Raw genomic sequence first — 22117 nt, forward strand, 5'->3', positions numbered from 1 at the left:
GCTTTAGTGCTGAAGTGAACCCCTCTACCTTTTTCTGTGATCTGGGAGCCCCTGTTTGTGGTGCTAGGAAAATAATTCCTAAACACGCCTATAGCGGGCTCTTGATGGTCTCTAATCTGAAGAAATTCTTGTATTACAAGGAAAAAAATATTGGTACTTGGACATTTCTCAGAACCACCAATGAGGATCAAACATGATTGGTGGCAAGCATAAAGAGCATTGCTCCGCACAAGCTTCATGAAATATACTGTTAGCCAGTGGTATAAACTAGACGTGCAGTTCGTTTTGTTTTGAATTAAAATTCGGATGCATTTTTCGTTATTTAGCTGTATCTGACAATAATAACGAATTTAAAGAAATCCGAAATAACAAAACACAATTTCATATGAAATTTGAATGGTAATAGTTTTCTATTCGAATTTCCGAATAGAATAGAAAATAAAGGAATAGACTAGAAAAGAATAGAATATAATAGTTGAATAGAAAAATAAAAGAATAGCGTAAAACAGAACAAAATAGAATAGAAAATAAAGGAACAGAATAAAATTTAATAGAATACAATAAAAAATTGAATAAGAATATAACCATCTTCTGAAATTTTAATTTCAAATAGAATTCAAATACAAAAGAATAGAATAAACAATAGAAAGGAGTAGAATAGAAAACGGTTTTCCAAAATTCAGATTTTTAATAGAAAAAAATTACATTTTAATCGGATTGAACAGAATAGATAAAACAATAGCTTAGAATAAAATAAAATATAACCAATAGCTTAGAATGAAATAAAATAAATTCATGTCTGGTATAAATATTGCCTGGGCATTACATTCCCAAACTTTTGGGGGCTCCGGGTCTGAGATGAGGGGCCAGGTGTCAGACTAAGTGTTTAGATTTGTTCAATATTTTTTTCCTGCCATACAGGTGCTCTTTAACCACTTCAATACTAACCCTCTTCCTGCCCAGGCCAATTTTCAGTTTTCAGCGCTGTCACACTTTGAATGACAAGTGCGCAGTCATGCAACACTGTACACATAAAATTATCATTTTTTTTTTTTTTTCCACACAGATGGAGCTTTCTTCTGGTGATACTTAATTACCACTGGGCATTTTTATTTTTTGCTAAAGACTGAGAAAAAAAAAAAATCTTCACTGATGTGCGCTGATGAGGCTGCACTGATAGGCGACACTGATGGGTGGCAAGTGATAGGCGGCACTGCTGCGTGTCGCTGATGGGGCTGCACTGGTAATTAATGCCCTGACTATCGGTGTAAATGTGTCCTGTCAGAATTTCCAGTTGCCTGCTTTCCTTTTCTCGCACTGAGAGCGTGTGAGGAAAGAAATGCCGATAACCAGCAAGTTTGTTTACGTGTGATTATACACAGCTGCTCACATGGTTAAGGGCCGCTGTGATTGGCTTTTTGGAGTGATCAGAGTGCACCCTGGGCGGCGTGGTTCTGGGAGGGCATCCATGGACTCCTTGACAGAACTTTAGTACCGAGCTGCAGCTGTTACCATACCCCCCCCCCTAACTAACATTTCTGGCCGTGGTCATCTAGAGTAAGGGCAGATGATTCGTGTAGCATTTGCTTCCTTGAATGCATCTTCCCGGCCATGCAGGAGAGTGTTTTTTAGATGACAAAACCCCTCCTCCTCTCCTCCTATGATTTTCAAAATGATCGTTTTTATATCCTATAGTAACCAATGCCATTGGCAGTTTCCTTCACCAGCTGCAGTTTGCTAGTGTAGGCTTACATTTTATACAAATCGTATGGCGGCACAAATTCTTATATCAGCCTTGTAATAATATAATGCAAACTGTCGTGCGGCACAGTACAAATACTTATTTAAAATGTTTGCCTCCGAGTACTGTGTTACAGGCTGTCTGATCTTTCTCTCTTAGATGGATGAAATTAAAGGAAAGGATCGCGTGATAATGGCGCTGGAGAAGGAGCTCGGGACGCAGGCTGGTCACACGCAGAAGCTGTTGCTGCAGAAGGAAGCTTTGGATGAACAGCTGGTCCAGGTCAAGGAAGCTGAGCGATACCACGGCAGTCCAAAGAAGGAGCTTCCCACCGGAGTTGCTGACATATCCGAACTGATGGGTCATGCTGTAAAATCTAAAGAGGCAAGTACTGTGACTGCTCCAGTCTATACCTATACTGAACAGTCTTATGAAAGGTGGAAAGTTTATATGATGTAGTTTTTGGTAGAATTACCTACCTCAGCTGTAGACAAAGCTCTCGCTGCCTTTTTTTACTTTAGTGACACCTTAGAGCAGAATTGCACCCCTGTCAAGTTGGCAACTTTGCCACCTCATTTCTTTGATCTGTTTGATCATCTCTTACATTAGCCATGAAAAGCTGCCCCATTAGCATTGGCTGAAGTGGCTTAGCCCACCCCATCAGATATGATTTTCCTACTAATGCGTCCTCCTGGCTGGTACATGGCTTTGAGCAATTGCACTACCCTCCTGGTTTACTACAGGAGCTTGATGATTGTAGCTAGGCCCCCCTTAGACATCCACAGGGTCTTACCTAGGCTTTAGCCTAGGTTGCCTTATGGTCGATTCGATTAGTTCCTTACCAGTATATACAGTGGGGAATTTTTTTTTTTTTTTGATCCCCTGCAGATTTTGTACGTTTTGACCTACTTACAAAGAAATGAAGGGTCTATCATTTTTATCATAGGTGTATTTTAAATAAAAGAAACCTTATATCAACCAAAAATCCAGAAAAACAAATGCTATAAATTAAGTTGCAGTTCAATGATTAAGGAAGTATTTGCTCCCCAAGCAAAACATGACTTGGTACTTTGGTGGAGAAATTCTTGTTGGCAAGCACAGAGGAAAGATGTTTCTTGTAGTCAGTTACCAGGTTTGCACTCTGTAGAGATGGGTCATACTCGGCATTTTTCTTCCTCCAAACACGGAGAGTCGAGAATGCCAAAGAGCTCAATTTTGGTCTTATCTGACCACAGCACTTTCTCTCAATCCCTTCTCTGAATCATTCATTTATTCATTGGCAATCTTCAGACAGGCCTGTACATGTGCCTTCTTGAGGAGGGGGACCTTGCAGGTGCTGCAGGATTTCAATCCATGGCGGTGTATTGTGTTACCAATGGTTTGTTTGGTGACTGTGGTCCCAACTGCCTTGAGATCATTCACAAGCTTCTCCCGTGAAGTTCTGGGCTGATCCCTCACTTTTTTCTCCTGATCATCCTTGAGCCCCATGAGACAAAATCTTTGCATGGAGTTTGACTGAGGTGATTGATTTTTTTATTTTATTTTTTGTATTTCTTCCATTTGCGAATAATCGCTCCAACAGTTGTCTCCTTCTCACCAAGCTTCTGGCTGATGGTCTTGTAGCCCATTCTAGCCTTGTGCAGGTCTACAATCTTGTCCCTGCCCTTCTTTGACAGCTCTTTGGTCTTGCCCATTATGGTGGGTTTGAATGGAAGAAAGAGATTCTGTGGACAGGTGTCTTTTATACACATAACGAGGAGTTGTTAGAAGCACCTTCTGACAGGACTAATCTGTATAGCACATACTGTAGCCAGTCTGTGGAACCAGAATAATTGTTGGATGGTAGGGGGTCAAATACTTTTCTTTTCCGTACATCACGGGACACAGAGCGGCATATTCATTACTATGTGGGTTATATGGAGTACCTTCAGGTGATGGACACTGGCAATCTCAAACAGGAAGTCCCCTCCCTATATAACCCCCTCCCATAGGAGGAGTACCTCAGTTTTTTCACCAGTGTCTTAGGTGTTGGTCACAAAGAAGTTTGCCTCCAGGTCCTTGAGACTAGGCAGACTATACCGGATCTGTCCAAAGTGCCTCAGAGCCAAAGTGGACAGTACCCGGGCCCCAAGTCGTGGGGTTTCGCTTATAATGCCTCTTCGCTAGGGGCTGGATCCTGGGCCCAGAACTTTGAGCTTTCTAAAGCCCAAAAGGCACTGTTGCCAGGATGCTGTATAGGTCCAGGGCAGTGGTCTTCCACCGGACCCGGGTCCCTGAAGGTCTAGTACAGAACCCACGGAGATGGGGGAAGATTTTGCCTCTTGCTTTTTTGCAATACCCTGCAGCGTGGAGCAGGTAAGAGGGGGGCCTGCGGAACTTGGTTCGTCGGCAGGTCCCTCAGGGGGAAGACTAGTTGGGTTAGCCTGGGATGCTCTGCATGGGCAACTACTACCACTATGTCTGCTAGACAGGATGGTCACCTCCCATTTACTAGTATACCCCCCACCCCCACGGACTGTGTTTGCTTGTGCTGTCCCGCATGGTTTTGGGGGGTAGAGGCTCTTTGCCTGGTTCTAGGGCAAGCAGGGCAAGCCCACCCCCCGTTATCTCCCGGCTTAAAGGCCAGGGACTTGCCTGTATTGGGTGCGTTTTTTCCCCTGCAGCTCTGGGTCCTCTTGCGCCGCCGGCGTGCTGCTCCTCTCCTCAGAGACATGCTTCCCCTCTGGGACGCGTGCGCGCGCATGATATAGATGTGCGCTGAGGGGGCGGGGAGCGTCGCGACGTCGGCGGGGAGAGGGGGGCGTTCCCCCCTCGCTGTTATCTTCAGCAGTTCTGTCCTCCGGTCAGTGTAGGATTCGTCTGCTGACCGGAGGGACACAGAGCAGGACAGAGCGGAGCAGGGTGACACCTAGTGGCGGAAAAGAGACCTGTTTAGGTCTGGAGCTAAGCTCCTCACTGACTAAGGGGAGAAAATAGGAGATTTTCCCCTGATTTTCTCTATTAGCCAAAGGGTCTTTTGGCAGCAGTCTGGCATTCACACAGTCCCTTTAACCACTTACGGACCCCCCACTGTATATGTACGTCCTCTATTTAAACATGGATATCTCAGTAACGGCAGCAGCTGCTGCCACAACTGAGATATCCATGTTTTCAGCTGGCGGCCGTGTAAACGATAACGGCGGTCTCCGCGGCGGATTCGCCGCGAGATCGCCGTTATCGGTGGCGGGAGAGGGCCCCCCCCCCTCCCGCCGCTTTTCCGCGCCCTCCGCCGCTTACCGGAGCCGTCGGTAGCGGCGGAGGAGATCCGATGCTGCCGCCTGGAGAGTGAGGACTTGAGTGAGGGCAAGATGGCCCCCACCCGTCCTCATAGCTCTGCTGGGCGGAAGTGACGTCAAAACGTCAGTCCCGCCCAGCCTCTTAAAGAGACATTTTTTTAAATGACAAATTTTCCTTTTTTTTTTTTTTTTTTTTTTTTTTTTTTTTGCATTTAAGCCTAAATATGAGATCTGAGGTCTTTTTGACCCCAGATCTCATATTTAAGAGGACCTGTCATGCTTTTTTCTATTACAAGGGATGTTTACATTCCTTGTAATAGGAATAAAAGTGATCATTTTTTTTTTTTTATATTTTAGTGTAAAAAATAATAAAATCAATAAAATTAAATAAGAAAACAAAAAAATTTTTTTTTTAAAGCGCCCCGTCCTGACGAGCTCGCGCGCAGAAGCGAACGCATACGCGAGTAGCGCCCGCATATGAAAACGGTGTTCAAATCACACAAGTGAGGTATCGCCGCGATCGTTAGAGCGAGAGCAATAATTATAGCCCTAGAGCTACTCTGTAGCTCAAAAAATGCAACTTATAGAATTTTTTAAACGTCGCCTATCTAGATTTTTAAGGGTAAAAGTTTGACGCCATGCCACGAGCGGGCGCAATTTTAAAGCGTGACATGTTGGGTATCATTTTACTCGGCGTAACATTATCTTTCACAATATATAAAAAAATTGGGCCAAATTTATTGTTGTCTTATTTTTTAATTCAAAAAAGTGAATTTTTTCCAAAAAAAGTGCGCTTGTAAGACTGCTGCGCAAATACGGTGTGACAAAAAGTATTGCAATGACCGCCATTTTATTCTCTAGGGTGTTAGAAAAAAAAAATATATAATGTTTGGGGGTTTTAAGTAATTTTCTAGCAGAAAAAAATGTTTTAGTCTTGCAAACACCAAATCTGAAAAACACCTGAGGTCTTTAACCAGTTCCCGACCACCGCATGTACATATACGTCCACAATATGGCACGTACAGGCACATGGGCGTATAGGTACGTCCCCGCCTTACCTCGGTTCGGGGGTCCGATCGGGACCCCCTCCGGTACATGCGGCGGCCGGGAACGGTGTACGGGAGGTCCGGGAGGAGGGGGCGGCTATTGGTTTCCAGCCGTCCCCTCTCGATCTCCCTCGGCGAATGAGATTGCAGCAGAGCCCTCCCTGCCTGTGTAACTGTAAACACAGGCAGGGAGGAAGTGACGTTTTCTCCCCTCTGGCGGTCTTTTCGTTTGATTCCAGAGGAGAGAAGACGTCAGTACTGTGAGTTGCACCAACAGCACACTGACACAGCACACATAGGCACATAACCCCCCCCGATCACCCCCCCAGCACCCCCAGATCACCCCCTGTCACAGTGTCACTGATTGCAGTGATCATTTATTTTCTGATCACTGCTTTTAGTGTCAGTGTGACAGAAAAAAGTGTCAGGGCAGTTAGGTTTAGGCCCCTTTAGGTCCAGGGTAGCCCCCTACCCCCCCCCCCAATAAAGGTTTAACCCCTGATTGCCCCTAAAGTTAACCCTTTCACCCCTATTGCCAGTGTCACTAAGCGATCGGTTTCTGATCGCTGCATTAGTGTCACTGTTGCCGCTAGGCAGTTAGTTTTTTTTGAGGTTCGCCGCCAGGTTTATATAGCGTTAGGTACCCCCATAAATAAAGGTTTTAACCCCTGATTGCCCCTAGAGTTAACCCTTTCACCCCTATTGCCAGTGTCACTAAGCGATCGGTTTCTGATCGCTGTATTAGTGTCACTGTTGCCACTAGGCAGTTAGTTTTTTTTGAGGTTCGCCGCCAGGTTTATATAGCGTTAGGTACCCCCATAAATAAAGGTTTTAACCCCTGATTGCCCCTAGAGTTAACCCTTTCACCCCTATTGCCAGTGTCACTAAGCGATCGGTTTCTGATCGCTGTATTAGTGTCACTGTTGCCGCTAGGCAGTTAGTTTTTTTTGAGGTTCGCCGCCAGGTTTATATAGCGTTAGGTACCCCCATAAATAAAGGTTTTAACCCCTGATTGCCCCTAGAGTTAACCCTTTCACCACTGATCACTGTATAAGTGTCACTGGTGACGTGGTTAGCCAGTTAGTTATTTAGTTATTTTAGGTTCGCCACCAGGTTTTTAGAAAGCGTTAGGTACCCCCATATATTACCGAATAAAGGTTTTAACCCCCTGATTGCCCCCTAGTTAACCCTTTCACCAGTGATCACCGTATAAGTGTTACGGTTGACGCTGGTTGGTTAGTTTGCTGTTTATAGCATCAGAGCACCCGCCGTATATAACCCAATAGGTTTAACCCCCTGATCACCCGGCGGGTGATATAAATTTAATTTTAGCGCCAGTCAGGGTCTGCGTCACCCCAGGCAGCGTTAGGTTAGAGCCAGTACCGCTTACACCCACTCGCTAAGCATACACCCCCCTTAGTGGTATAGGATCTGAACGGATCGATACCTGATCTGATCAGATCTATACTAGCGTACCCAGCAGTTTAGGGTACCCAAAAACGCATTGTTAGCGGAATCAGCCCAGATACCCGCTAGCACCTGCGTTTTCCCCCTCTGCCCAGCCCAACCCACCCAAGTGCAGTATCGATCGATCACTGTCACTTACAAAACACAAGACACATAACTGCAGCGTTCGCAGAGACAGGCCTGATCCCTGCGATCGCTTACAGTTTTTTTTGAAGCGTTTTCTACATTTGCTTTTCTATAGTCAGGTGCTTTTTTTACCTGTGAATCCTTACCATTGTACCACTAAATTTAGAGTCCAAAATGGCAAACCGAAGGTACAATGATAAGCAGGCCTTTGAGTTCATGTGCATGTCAGATAGTGAAGAGGAGGAGGTCACGCATCTGACAGATTCTGGCTCAGAATATGAACCCATTTACGACAGCGGCTCCATGTCAGATAGCTCGCACGACGAAGTTGAGGTCCCTGCTAAGGCCAGGCGTACCCGATCCCATTCTGATGTTGTTGAGCAGCAAGAACCGCAGGACCCTCGTATGGAGCAGAGATCCAGTACTAGCGCCGCTATTCCTTCTGGTGAATTGGCAAGCACCAGCGGCCTAGTACACCCTGGTCGTTTATCCAGCACTGCAGTAACACTTGGTGACGTGGCGAGTCCCATAAGTGCAGTTGAAGCTGGCGATGTGGCAAGCACAAGTAGTGTCCCGCTGCCACCAAGAAAAAGACAGAGACAGGCCCGTCGTGCCCATAGTGCCCTTCCTGTAGAATTTGCCTATCCTGATTGGGTCCCCACCACTTCTACAGCACCTGTACTTCCCCCATTCACTGGCCAACCCGGTATTCAGGTGGATACAGCGAACTTTATGTCACTTGATTTTTATTCGCTGTATTTCACGGAAGATCTCTATAGATCTATTGTGGACCAGACCAATTTATATGCTGGTACTTACATCGCCGCTAACCCCCAGTCTCGCCTTGCCAAAGAATGGAAACCTCTCGAGGTTTCCGAATTTAAGACCTTTCTGGGCCTTACCCTCAACATGGGCATACACAAATTTCCGTCATTGCGGATGTATTGGTCCACACATCCCATTGACCATATGTACATTTTCTCTGCTCACATGGCCAGGAGACGATACGAGGCGATCCTGCGGTTCCTGCATTTCAGTGACAATGCACTTTGTCGTCCACGTGGAGACCCTGAATTTGACCGGCTCTACAAAATTCGGCCCCTCGTAAACCATTTCAACGAACGTTTTGCAGCCTTGTTTAATCCCCAGCAGGTTGTATGCGTTGATGAGTCCCTGATTAAATTTGCTGGCCGCTTGTCTTTCAAACAGTACCTTCCCAGCAAGCGTGCCAGATACGGGGTCAAGCTCTATAAGCTCTGTGACAGGGCCACAGGCTACACATGGAGCTTTAGGGTTTACGAGGGAAAAGATAGTCAGGTAGAGCCGGAAGGATGCCCAGATTACATGGGGAGCGCTGGCAAGATTGTTTGGGACTTGGTGTCACCCTTATTCGGAAAGGGGTACCATTTGTATGTGGACAATTTTTACAGCAGCGTGCCACTTTTTAGCCACTTATTTGATCAACAGATTGGAGCATGTGGCACCGTGCGACCTAATCGCCGGGGCTTCCCCCAGCGGCTTGTAGATGCCCGTGTTAGGCCGGGGGCGAGAGCCTGCTGCAGATGTAAAAATTTGCTCGCTGTGAAGTGGCGGGACAATAGGAATGTTTTCGTTCTTACCACCCTTCACGCAGACACGACAGTCCAAATTCGTACGGCGACTGGTGTTGTGGAGAAACCCCTCTGTGTCCACGAATATAACCTTAATATGGGAGGGGTGGACCTCAACGACCAGTTGATGGCGCCGTATCATATTGCCCGTAAGACGAGACGCTGGTACAAAAAAGTGTCTCTACATTTATTTCAATTGGCTCTACTGAATGCTCATGTCGTATACAGAGCTTCAGGACGGAATGAATCCTTCCTTCAATTCCAGAGGGATATCATCACAGAACTCCTGTATCCAGGCGGTATTGTACCTCACCATCTCCTACCAAATGCAGTAAGCCGACTGCATGAGAGGCATTTTTCTTATGTCCTCCCGAGTACCCCTACCCAACGAGCCCCCCAAAGAAAATGTCGTGTCTGTACCAAGCGCGGATTTAGGCGTGACACCCGTTATTTTTGTCCCAAATGTCCTGGCAATCCTGGTCTTTGTATTGGTGAATGTTTTGAACGCTTCCACACACACGTTAATTATTAGTGTAGGGTGAAACATTTCACAGGCTAGGCACACTCACACAGGGTCTCCCAAGATGCCATCGCATTTTGAGAGACCCAAACCTGGAACCGAAAAGTTGAAGTTACAGTTCACAGTTACAAAAAAAAGTGTTAAAAAAAAAAAAAAAAAAAAGTAAAAAATAAAAACACACAAAAAAATATAAAATAAAAAAACCAAAAATAGTTGTCGTTTTATTGTTCTCTCCCTCTCTATTCTCTCTCTATTGTTCTGCTCTTTTTTACTGTATTCTATTCTGCAAAGTTTTATTGTTGTTATGTTTTTTCATGCTTGCTTTTCAGGTATGTAATTTATTTTACTGTTTTCAGGTACGCCATTCAGCTGTTGCGCGGACTTATTTATCTTGACAGCAACAGCGTTTGCTCCCACGATATATAAAGCCGCGACTCCAGTGCTGTAGGAGGTGATTTCACCACCACAGTTAAAAAAAAGAGCATATATGCCGAAGCATGCGGGCAGCAGGGGCGGAGGAGCGATTTTGCTCCTAATGCCGCGTACATACGGTTGACATTCCTACGGAGGCTTTCCCGTGGAAAAGTCTGACCATGTGTACACGGCATAGAAAAGTCCGACCGTGTGTACGCGGCATAGAAAAGTCCGACCGTACGCGGCATAACTTTTTTGCGGGAGGATGCCCCCATGCTTTGGCATATATATATATTTTAGGCACAGGTTGCGTTAAAAAATGTTTTATTTTTTACTATGTTTTTTTATAGGCATTTGCTTTGCAGGTATGGTATGATCTTACTGTTATACTGGAATGTTACTTTGTTTTAATGTTAACCATCATTTGCTTAGCAGGTACGCCATTCAGTTGCAGTGCGGATTTATTTAGCGTGACAGCAACAGCGTTTGCTCCCACGATATATAAAGCCGCGACTCCAATGCTGTAGGAGGTGATTTCACCACTACAGTTCAAAAAAGAGCATATATGCCGGAGCATGGGGGCATTAGGGGCGGAGGAGCGATTTTGCTCCTAATGCCGCGTACATACGGTTGACATTCCTACGGAGGCTTTCCTGTGGAAAAGTCTGACCATGTGTACACGGCATAGAAAAGTCCGACCGTGTGTACGCGGCATAGAAAAGTCCGACCGTACGCGGCATAACTTTTTTGCGGGAGGATGCCCCCATGCTTCGGCATATATAAATGGTGCATGTATGCCCATCATTAGAAGTGGGTGGATGAAGGGAGGTATTCTAATGGTGGGCATACCCACCGATCAATCTTTTTTTTGTTCAGCCAACAGACTGCATGAAAAAAAAAAAGATTACAATACATGTCCAACAAGAACCATCAACGTACTGGTATGTTGCAGGACTTTGAATGGTTATACCAGAATGATGCCTGCGGGTTTAGGCATCATCTTGGTATCATTCTTTTCAGCCAGCGGTCGGCTTTCATGTAAAAGCAGTCCTAGCGGCTAATTAGCCTCTAGACTGCTTTTACATTCAGTGGGAGGGAATGTCCCCCCCCCCAGATATAAACGGCGCCATTGAGAATATGGGAAAGCATTTTATCACACCGATCTTGGTGTGGTCAGATGCTTTGAGGGCAGAGGAAAGATCTAGGGTCTAATAGACCCCATTTAAAAAAAAAAAAGAGTACCTGTCACTAACTATTGCTATCATAAGGGATATTTACATTCCCTGAGATAACAATAAAAATGGTAAAAAAATAAATAAATGGAAGGAACAGTTAACAAATAAAATAAAAAAAGCGAAATAAATATATAAAAAAATAAAAAAATAAAAAAAAGCATCCCTGTCCCCCCCTGCTCTTGCGCAAAGACGAACGCAAGCGTCGGTCTGGAGTCATATGTAAACAGCAATTGCACCATGCATGTGAGGTATCACCGCGAAGGGCAGATCGAGGGCAGTCATTTTAGCAGTAGACCTACTCTGTAAATCTAATGTGGTAACCTGTAAAGGCTTTTAAAGGCTTTTAAAAATGTATGTAGTTTGTCGCCACTGCGCGTTTGTGCGCAATTTTAAAGTATGTCGTGTTTGGTATCCATGTACTCGGCCTAAGATCATAATTTTTATTTCATCAATAATTTGGGCAATATAGTGTGTTTTAGTGCTTTAAAATAAAAAAAAGTGTATTTTTTCCCCAAAAAATGCGTTTGAAAAAACGCTGCGCAAATACTGTGTGGAAATTTTTTTTGCAACACCTACCATTTTAATCTGTAGGGCCTTTGCTTTAAAAAAATATATAATGTTTGGGGGTTCAACTTTACTTTCTTGCAAAAAAATAATATGTTTTTATGTAAACAAACAGTGTCAGAAAGGGCTTTTTCTTCAAGTGGTTAGAAGAGTGGGTGATGTGTGACATAAGCTTCTAATTGTTGTGCATAAAATGCCAGGACAATTGAAAACCCCCCCAAATGACCCCATTTTGGAAAGTAGACACCCCAAGCTATTTGCTGAGAGGCATCTTAAGTCCATGGAATATTTTAGATTTTGACCCAAGTTGCGGGAAATATAAATATATATATATATATATTTTTTTTTTTGCGCAAAGTTGTCACTAAATGATATATTGCTCAAACATGCCATGGGCATATGTGGAATTACACCCCAAAATGCATTCTGCTGCTTCTCCTGAGTACGGGGATACCACATGTGTGAGACTTTTTGGGAGCCTAGCCGCGTACGGGACCCCAAAAACCAATCACCGCCTTCAGGCTTTCTAAGGGTGTAAATTTTTGATTTCACTCCTCACTACCTATCACAGTTTCGAAGGCCATAAAATGCCAAAATAGCACAAAAAAAACCCAAATGACCCCATTTTGGAAAGAAGACACCCCAAGGAAACTGCTGAGAGGCATGTTGAGTCCATTGATTTTTTTTTTTTTTGTCCAAAGTGATTGAATAATGAGAAAAAAAAAAAAAAAAGAAAAATGTGTCACTAAATGATATATTGCTCACACATGCCATGGTTATATGTGGAGTTGCACCCTAAAATACATTCTGCTGCTTCTCCTGAGTACGGGGATACCACATGTTTGGGACTTTTTGGGAGCCTAGCCGCGTACGGGACCCCGAAAACCAAGCACCGCCTTCAGCATTTCTAAGGGCGCAAATTTTTGATTTCACTCCTCACTACCTATCACAGTTTCGAAGGCCATAAAATGCCAAAATAGCACAAAAAACCCCCAAATGACCCCATTTTGGAAAGTAGACACCCCAAGCTATTTGCTGAGAGGCATGTTGAGTCCATGGAATATTTAATTTTTTTGCCCCAAGTGATTGAATCATGACCAAAAAAAATTAAAATAAAAAAATGTACAAAACATTGTCACTAAATGATATATTTCTCACACATGCCATGGTTATATGTGGAATTGCACCCCAAAATACATTCTGCTACTTCTCCTGAGTACGGGGATACCACATGTGTGGGACTTTTTGGGAGCCTAGCCGCGTATGAGACCCCGAAAACCAAGCACCGCCTTCAAGATTTCTAAGGACATAAATTTTTGATTTCACTCACACAAATCTTGAAGGCAGTGCTTGGTTTTCGGGGCCCCGTACGCGGCTAGGCTCCCAAAAAGTCCCACACATGTGGTATCCCCGTACTCAGGAGAAGCAGCAGAATGTATTTTGGGGTGCAATTCCACATATAACCGTGGCATGTGTGAGAAATATATCATTTAGTGACAACGTTTTGTATTTTTTTTTTTTTGGTCATTATTCAGTGACTTGGGGCAAAAAAATTAAATATTCCATGGACTCAACATGCCTCTCAGCAAATAGCTTGGGGTGTCTACTTTCCAAAATGGGGTCATTTGGGGGGGTTTTGTGCTGTTTTGGCATTTTATTGCCTTCGAAACTGTGATAGGTAGTGAGGAGTGAAATCAAAAATTTATGCCCTTAGAAATCCTGAAGGCGGTGATTGGTTTTCGGGGTCCCGTACGCGGCTAGGCTCCCAAAAAGTCCCACACATGTGGTATCCCCGTACTCAGGAGAAGCAGCAGAATGTATTTTGGGGTGCAATTCCACATATAACCGTGGCATGTGTGAGAAATATATCATTTAGTGACAACGTTTTGTATTTTTTTTTTTTTGGTCATTATTCAGTGACTTGGGGCAAAAAAATTAAATATTCCATGGACTCAACATGCCTCTCAGCAAATAGCTTGGGGTGTCTACTTTCCAAAATGGGGTCATTTGGGGGGGTTTTGTGCTGTTTTGGCATTTTATTGCCTTCGAAACTGTGATAGGTAGTGAGGAGTGAAATCAAAAATTTATGCCCTTAGAAATCCTGAAGGCGGTGATTGGTTTTCGGGGTCCCGTACGCGGCTAGGCTCCCAAAAAGTCCCACACATGTGGTATCCCCGTACTCAGGAGAAGCAGCAGAATGTATTTTGGGGTGCAATTCCACATATGCCCATGGCATATGTGAGAAATATATCATTTAGTGACAACGTTTTGTAAAAAATTTTTTTTTTTTTTTTTTTGGTCATTATTCAATCACTTGGGGCCATAAAATTAAATATTCCATGGACTCAACATGCCTCTCAGCAAATAGCTTGGGGTGTCTTCTTTCCAAAATGGGGTCATTTGGGGGGGTTGTGTGACATCTTGGCATTTTATGGCCTTCAAAACTGTGATAGGTAGTGATAGGTAGTGAGGAGTGAAATCAAAAATGTATGCCCTTAGAAATCTTGAAGGCGGTGCTTTGTTTTCGGGGCCCCGTACGTGGCTAGGCTCACAAAAAGTCCCACATATGTGGTATCCCCGTACTCGGGAGAAGCAGCAGAATGTCTTTTGGGGTGCAATTCCACATATAACTATGGCATGTGTGAGCAATATATCATTTAGTGACAACTTTGTGCAAAAAAAAATCAGTTTGTCATATTCCCGCAACTTGTGTCAAAATATAAAATATTCCATGGACTCGACATGCCTCTCAGCAAATAGCTTAGGGTGTCTACTTTCCAAAATGGGGTCATTTGGTTTTTTTTTTTTGCTATTTTGGCATTTTATGGCCTTCGAAACCTTGATAGGTAGTGAGGAGTGAAATCAAAAATTTGTGCCCTTAGAAATGCTGAAGGCGGTGCTTGGGTTTTGGGGCCCCGTATGCGGCTAGGCTCCCAAAAAGTCCCACACATGTGGTATCCCCGTACTCAGGAGAAGCAGCAGAATGTATTTTGGGGTGCAATTCCACATATAACCATGGCATGTGTGAGAAATATATCATTTAGTGACAACTTTTTGTAAACATTTTTTTTTTTTTTTTTTTTTCGTCATTATTCAATCACTTGGGACAAAAAAATTAAATATTCAATGGACTCAACATGCCTCTCAGCAGTTTCCTTGGGGTGTCTACTTTCCAAAATGGGGTCATTTGGGGGGGTTTTGTACTGCCTTGCCATTTTAGCACCTCAAGAAATGAGATAGGCAGTCATAAAATAAAAGCTGTGTAAATTCCAGAAAATGTACCCTAGTTTGTAGACGCTATAACTTTTGCGAAAACCAATAAATATACGCTTATTGCGATTTTTTTTACTAAAGACATGTGGCTGAATACATTTTGGCCTAAATGTTTGACTAAAATTTAGTTTATTCGATTTTTTTTACTTTTTGTTATAAGAAAAATCATTTTTTTTCAAAATTTACGGTCTTTTTGCGTTTATATCGCAAAAAATAAAAATCGCAGAGGCGATCAAATACCATCAAAATAAAGCTCTATTTGTGGGAAGAAAAGGACGCAAGTTTCGTTTCGGTACAACATTGCATGACCGCGCAATTACCAGTTAAAGCAGCGCATTGCCAAATTGTAAAAACACCTCTGGTCTTTAGACAGCGTATTGGTCCGGAGCTTAAGTGGTTAAGTGGTTAAAGTGCAAAAAAAAAAAAAAAAAAGGATTAACTATTTAAAAAATAAATAAAAAAAAAACACAAAAAAAAAAAGTTTTCTTTCAGGGAAAAGGTGTGCACTACCTTCCCATTGGCTTATAAGGTTTCGTGCCTTAAGCTACTTATATTATTATTTTTTGTTCTCCTTGCTACAACAGTCAGTTGTTAGTAGCGGAGTACCTCGGTATTGTATCATGGGCCCTAAAGGTTCGGGGACTAAAGGTGCTAAAAATGCAAAGAAACGGAAGGGTTCCCCCTCTAGCTCTGAGGATCTTAATCAGACTATGTCGGTTCTGTCCTCTCCTAAAAAGCTAGAAGATGCCGCCTTTGAGGAGCCATTAGGTGTGGTGGGTGCTGTGGCTGGCCCCATTCTGCCCGACCCAGTGTTTGTCACGCAGGATATGTTATCTGTCTCCCTGCAGGGGTTAGAACAGAGGCTGACAACTTTGCTTACTAATTCTCTGGCAGCCAAAAAGCGGACTAGATCTCCGTCCCCTAAGTTGGTGTCCTCTGATGCTGAGATTCTCTCCCCAGAGGAGTTAGAATCCCAGGAGGACCAAACGGAGCAAATCCTAGAAGGTTCAGACATTGAGGAGTCCACTATTGAGGAACCTTTTTCGGTCTCTCAAGCAGAGAATCTGTGGGTACAGTCTTTAACGGACATGGTCCGCTCAGCTTTTAAGCTGCCCTCGCCAGGGCCTCAGATTCCTGCCGTGTCTTCTTTGGGCTCCTTAAAAGCACCATTAAGTAACGCAGTGTTTCCAGTTCACCCTTTATTGGAAGACCTGATCTTTCAAGATTGGGCCCGGCCCGATAAAATTTTTGTGCCTCCTAAAAGGTTTTCTGTTTTGTACCCCATGGAGGAAAGATTTTCAAAGAAATGGGTGCTTCCCGCTGTGGATGCGGCGGTCTCCTGCGTAAACAAATCTTTAACTTGCCCAGTAGAGAACATACAGATGTTCAAGGATCCGGTTGATAAGCGGTTGGAAACCCTTTTGAAGGCATCCTTTTCTACAGCAGGGGCAGTGGTGCAACCGGCCGTGGCTGCAATTGGCGTTTGTCAGGCGTTAAAAGACCAGACTAAGCAGATGCTAAGAGAGCTCCCGGCTCAGCAAGCACAGGATCTGGCCGACCTTCCCAGGGCTCTATGTTTCGCGGTGGATGCCATAAAGGACTCCATCCAACAAGCTTCCCGTCTGTCGCTATTCTTGATACATATGCGAAGGCTCCTGTGGCTAAAGAATTGGTCGGCAGAGACTCCGTGTAAAAAGCTGTAGGCGGGTTTTCCCTTCCACGGAGGAAGGCTTTTTGGGGAAGATCTGGATAAGTACATACAGACAATATCTAGTGGCAAGAGTACTCTTTTACCGGTCAAAAAGAGATTTCGAGGTCCGGCGTTTAAGCGGCAGCAATCCCCAGCCCCAGGGCCCTCGGCCCCCAGGCAGTATCGACGGCCTCCCGCACGGTCAAACTTTGGTAATAAGTCGCAAGGGCAGGCCGCGGGTGGCAAGCGACCATGGGCCCGCAAGCCAGTTAAACCTGCTCCAAAGTCAGCTTTATGAAGGGGCGCCCCCACTCAATCGGGTGGGGGGCAGGCTTCGATTCTTTGCAAAAGTTTGGGAAGCCAAGATCCTCGACAAATGGGTTCTTTCCTTGGTGGCGGCTGGCTACAAAATAGAATTTCGGGAGTTTCCCCCTTCGCATTTTCAGGAATCAAGAATTCCAAGCGATCCGGAAAGGAGGGCTGCCTTGCTAACAGCCTTGGATCGTCTTCTAAACCAAGGGGTAATCGTAGAGGTACCAGTTCAGGAGCACAAGCTAGGCTTTTACTCCAATCTGTTCATCGTGCCAAAGCCCAATGGCGATGGAAGGCCCATCCTGGATCTAAAGATTCTAAACTCTTACCTGAGGATTCGGTCCTTTCGGATGGAATCCATACGGTCTGCCGCCGCAGCCTTGCAGCGGAACGATTTTTTGGCCTCGATAGACATAAGAGACGCGTATCTTCATGTTCCAATTTTTCAGGGACATCAAAAATTCCTACGCTTTGCAATCGCAGGGCGCCACTATCAATTTGTGGCTCTCCCTTTCGGGTTGGCTACAGCCCCCCGTGTGTTTACGAAGGTCCTGGCCCCCATCTTAGCCAATCTAAGGACCCAGGGAATTTTGATCCTGGCCTATTTGGACGACCTCCTGATCATAGATCACTCTGCTTCGGGCCTGGGTCGAGCGGTAGCCCTTTCAGTTCAGTACCTCGAGGTATTCGGTTGGGTTTTAAACCAAGAAAAGTCGGCTTTACAGCCCACAAAACGATTGGAATACCTTGGCATGCTGCTAGACACGGAGCAACAAAGAGTGTTTCTTCCTTTAGAGAAGTTCAAAGGGATCAAAGAATTGATCCAGTTGGTGCTAAGCAAAAGGGAGCCAACTATCCGATTGTGCATGAGATTACTAGGAAAAATGGTGGCCACCTTCGAGGCGGTGCCATACGCTCAGGCACATACTCGAATCCTGCAGACAACCATCCTGTCAGCATGGAACAAAGATCCGCAACGCCTGGATCTTCCGTTGATCCTTCCATCAAGGGTCCGGCAAAGTCTCTACTGGTGGCTAAAGCCTCGGAACCTCCTAAAAGGGAAATCATTCAGTCCCATCATCTGGAAGTTGGTAACCACAGATGCCAGCCTGAGGGGCTGGGGAGCGGTCCTGGATGGGCAAGTCCAGCAGGGGGTTTGGACAGAGTCGGAAAGAGGGCTGCCGATCAATGTCCTGGAGATCAGGGCGGCACGCTTAGCCTTAAAAGCCTGGACGTCCAAACTTCTAGGGTTTCCAGTGAGAGTGCAGTCCGACAATGCCACGGCGGTGGCATATATAAATCACCAGGGGGGCACGAAAAGTCGAGCCGCCCAAAGGGAAGTGAGCTTAATTTTCCTGTGGGCAGAGTCGCATGTACCATGCATCTCGGCGATCTTTATCCCAGGGGTGGACAATTTACAGGCGGACTTCTTAAGTCGCCAGCAGCTGGTTTCAGGGGAGTGGTCCCTCCATCCCCAAGTCTTTCAGGAGATCTGCCAAAAATGGGGATATCCGGATGTGGACATCATGGCGTCAAGGTTCAACAGGAAACTGAGCAAGTTCATGTCCCGATCAAAGGACCCTCTGGCCTGTGGAACCGATGCGTTGGTTTGCCCTTGGCATCCGTTCAATCTGCTGTACGCCTTCCCCCCGTTACAGATGCTGCTGCGCAGGATCAGGGTGGAGAACAGACCAGTCATTCTGATAGCCCCCGCATGGCCCCGGAGGTCGTGGTACTCACTGATCGTGAGAATGTCAGTGGGCGAACCATGGACCCTTCCACTTCGGCCAGACCTACTCTCTCAAGGCCCGATACTCCACCCTGCCTTACGGCATCTAAATTTGACGGCTTGGCGGCTGAATCCCTGATCCTCAGGGGTAGGGGCCTATCTAGCCAAGTTATTTCTACTCTGATTAAGGCCAGAAAACCAGTCTCCAGAGTAATTTATTACAGAGTCTGGAGGGCCTACGTAAGCTGGTGTGAGTCCCAGAGATGGCTTCCACGCAAATACACCGTTGACAGGGTATTGCGTTTCCTCCAGATAGGGGTAGATAAGGGTTTGGCCTTAAGTACTATTAAAGGACAGATTTCTGCCTTATCAGTATGGTTTCAGAGGCCGTTAGCCACGCACTCTTTGGTTAAAACCTTTTTACAGGGGGTCTTACGCATTAATCCCCCCATCAAGTCTCCGGTTTGTCCGTGGGATTTGAATCTTGTGTTGTCAGCGCTGCAAAAACAGCCATTTGAGCCTCTGGCAGAGGTTCCGTTGGTATTACTGACTCGGAAGTTGGTATTTTTGGTCGCCATGGCTTCCGCTAGAAGAGTTTCAGAGCTGGCAGCCTTGTCTTGTAAAGAACCTTACCTCATTCTGCATAAGGATAGGGTGGTTCTCCGTCCACATCCGTCTTTTCTGCCTAAGGTGGTGTCCAGTTTTCACTTGAACCAGGATTTGGTCCTACCATCCTTTTTTCCAAAGCCCACTTCTAGAAAGGAAGGGTTGCTGCACACCTTGGATGTTGTCAGGGCCATGAAGGCCTATCTCAAGGCTACAGAAGAGATTCGAGAGACGGATATATTGTTCATTCTGCCGGAAGGGCCTAAGAGAGGTCAGGCAGCAGCTAAAGCTACCATCTCTAGATGGATTAAGCAGGTAATCGGTCAGGCCTACGGCTTGAAGGGGTTGCCCCCTCCTTTATCAGTTAAGGCCCATTCTACTAGGGCCATGAGCGCCTCCTGGGCAGCACACCACCAGATCTCTATGGCTCAGGTTTGCAAGGCGGCAACCTGGTCATCGGTCCACACGTTCACAAAATTTTACCAATTGGACGTGAGACGAAGGGCCGATGCAGCCTTTGGACAGGCAGTGCTGCAGGCTGCGATTTGAGATCCTCTAGATTCGGGGCACCCTTGATTAATTAATGAATTAATTAAATTAATCAGAATAATTATTTTTTGTTGGATTTAATTTGGATTTATTATGATTTAAAGAATACTTTCTGAATTAAATCTCCTGGCTGAGATGTCTCCCTCCCCTCATTGGAAGCATTGCTTTCGGACATCCCACATAGTAATGAATATGCCGCTCTGTGTCCCGTGATGTACGAAAAAGAAAAGGGGATTTTTAATACAGCTTACCTGTAAAATCCTTTTCTTGGAGTACATCACGGGACACAGAGCTCCCACCCCTCTTATGGGGAACATTTTGGGTGGCATACTGCTTGCTACAAAACTGAGGTACTCCTCCTATGGGAGGGGGTTATATAGGGAGGGGACTTCCTGTTTGAGATTGCCAGTGTCCATCACCTGAAGGTACTCCATATAACCCACATAGTAATGAATATGCCGCTCTGTGTCCCGTGATGTACTCCAAGAAAAGGATTTTACAGGTAAGCTGTATTAAAAATCCCCTTATTTTATTCAATGAACTGCAACTGCAACTCAATTTATAACATTTGTATCATGTGTATTTTTTTTTCTGGATTTTTGGTTGATATTCTGTCTCTATCAGTTAAAATACACCTATGATAAATTTCTGTGTAAGTAAGCAAACATACAAAAATTTGCAGAGAATCAAATATTTTTTTTTCCCCACTGTATGTTCTGTGGCGATCTGTTATCCTCTAAGTTGCAGGTTTGACAGTAGAAAATGATGAGACTTGCTAGCTCCAGCTCGTGCATGCTACCAGAAAGGCATTTTTACTCTATAGATGGGATAGCATGAAAGTGCATGTAAACAGAAAAAACTGCCTAAGTGATATGTCTGCTTTTATAAGATGTCCCATATTCCACCTCCGCCCTGTACAGGGCAGACCCCTCACCAGAAATCCAGATCTCAGATACAGGAAAACCCAAGAGCATATCATTTGACTTCTGTGTCTAAAGCTGAAAATGTCCATACTATACAGCTGAGAATGTCCATACTCCCATACTATACATTATGTCCATACTAAGTGATATTAGTCCATGGCATGGACTCAAAATTGCAGGTGGTTTCCACCATCCCCAATAATGTTGGGTGTTGGATTGAGTTTCAATGTTGTTCTCCGCATGAGGGGTCTTACTGTTGATTCACAAAAGCATTACAGTTACATTATGTACTCATTTTTACAATCACCTTTTTTTTTATTTAAATTCTTTAAAGATTTTATTAAAATCTTGATTTCCATCTGGGAATCTTTCATTCAAATCTTGCATACAGATACTGAACAATCGATAGTACAGTAAAACCTTGGATTACGAGCAGAATTTGTTCTGGAAACATGCTTGTAATCCAAAGCACTTGTATATCAAAGCGAGTTTCCCCATAAGAAATAATGGAAACTCCAGATGATTTTTTCCACAACCATTTATTCATAGGTCCTTCAGTTTATAGTCCATATAAAAAGATTATAGCAATGTGATAGGTTGTGTAATCATGAAATGTCCATCCACAAATGGAAGCCTCCACAAGGGGATTAGAAGCAAAATCCAGCAGGAGCTACAGAGTATACAAGAGAAGAGAGGTGCCTCTAAGTGTAGCAATATGTTGCTAATTATTGTACCTTCATTAAATGTAACCATATTGCTACACTTAGAGGCGCCTCTTCTCTTTTATACTCAGTTGTGACACGTGACTTGTATATCAAGACATCGCTTGTATATCAAGTCAAAATTTTATAAAAAATGTTGCTGGTCTTGCGAAACGCTCTCAAACCAAGTTACTCTCAAACCAAGGTTTTACTGTATACTGTTTTCATTATACCCAGTGGTTTCAAACCAGACTGTTAACCAATGACCCTCCAATTAATATCCTATCCTCCACTTCAAATTACAATATATTTTGCACATTATGGCCATTTTCATTG

General features: G+C 44.5%; 1 protein-coding gene across 1 annotated transcript in view; it reads left to right on the plus strand.

Moving 5' to 3' along the window:
* The window catches only part of JAKMIP1 (janus kinase and microtubule interacting protein 1), a 254492-nt gene that overhangs the window by 97459 nt on the left and 134916 nt on the right, over nucleotides 1-22117 (plus strand). The window contains 1 exon segment of the mRNA XM_040335404.1: nucleotides 1901-2125. Within this exon segment, the coding sequence (XP_040191338.1) occupies nucleotides 1901-2125 (225 nt within the window).

The sequence above is a fragment of the Rana temporaria genome, chromosome 1 (genome assembly GCF_905171775.1).
Source record: "Rana temporaria chromosome 1, aRanTem1.1, whole genome shotgun sequence".
Taxonomy (NCBI): Eukaryota; Metazoa; Chordata; class Amphibia; order Anura; family Ranidae; genus Rana; species Rana temporaria.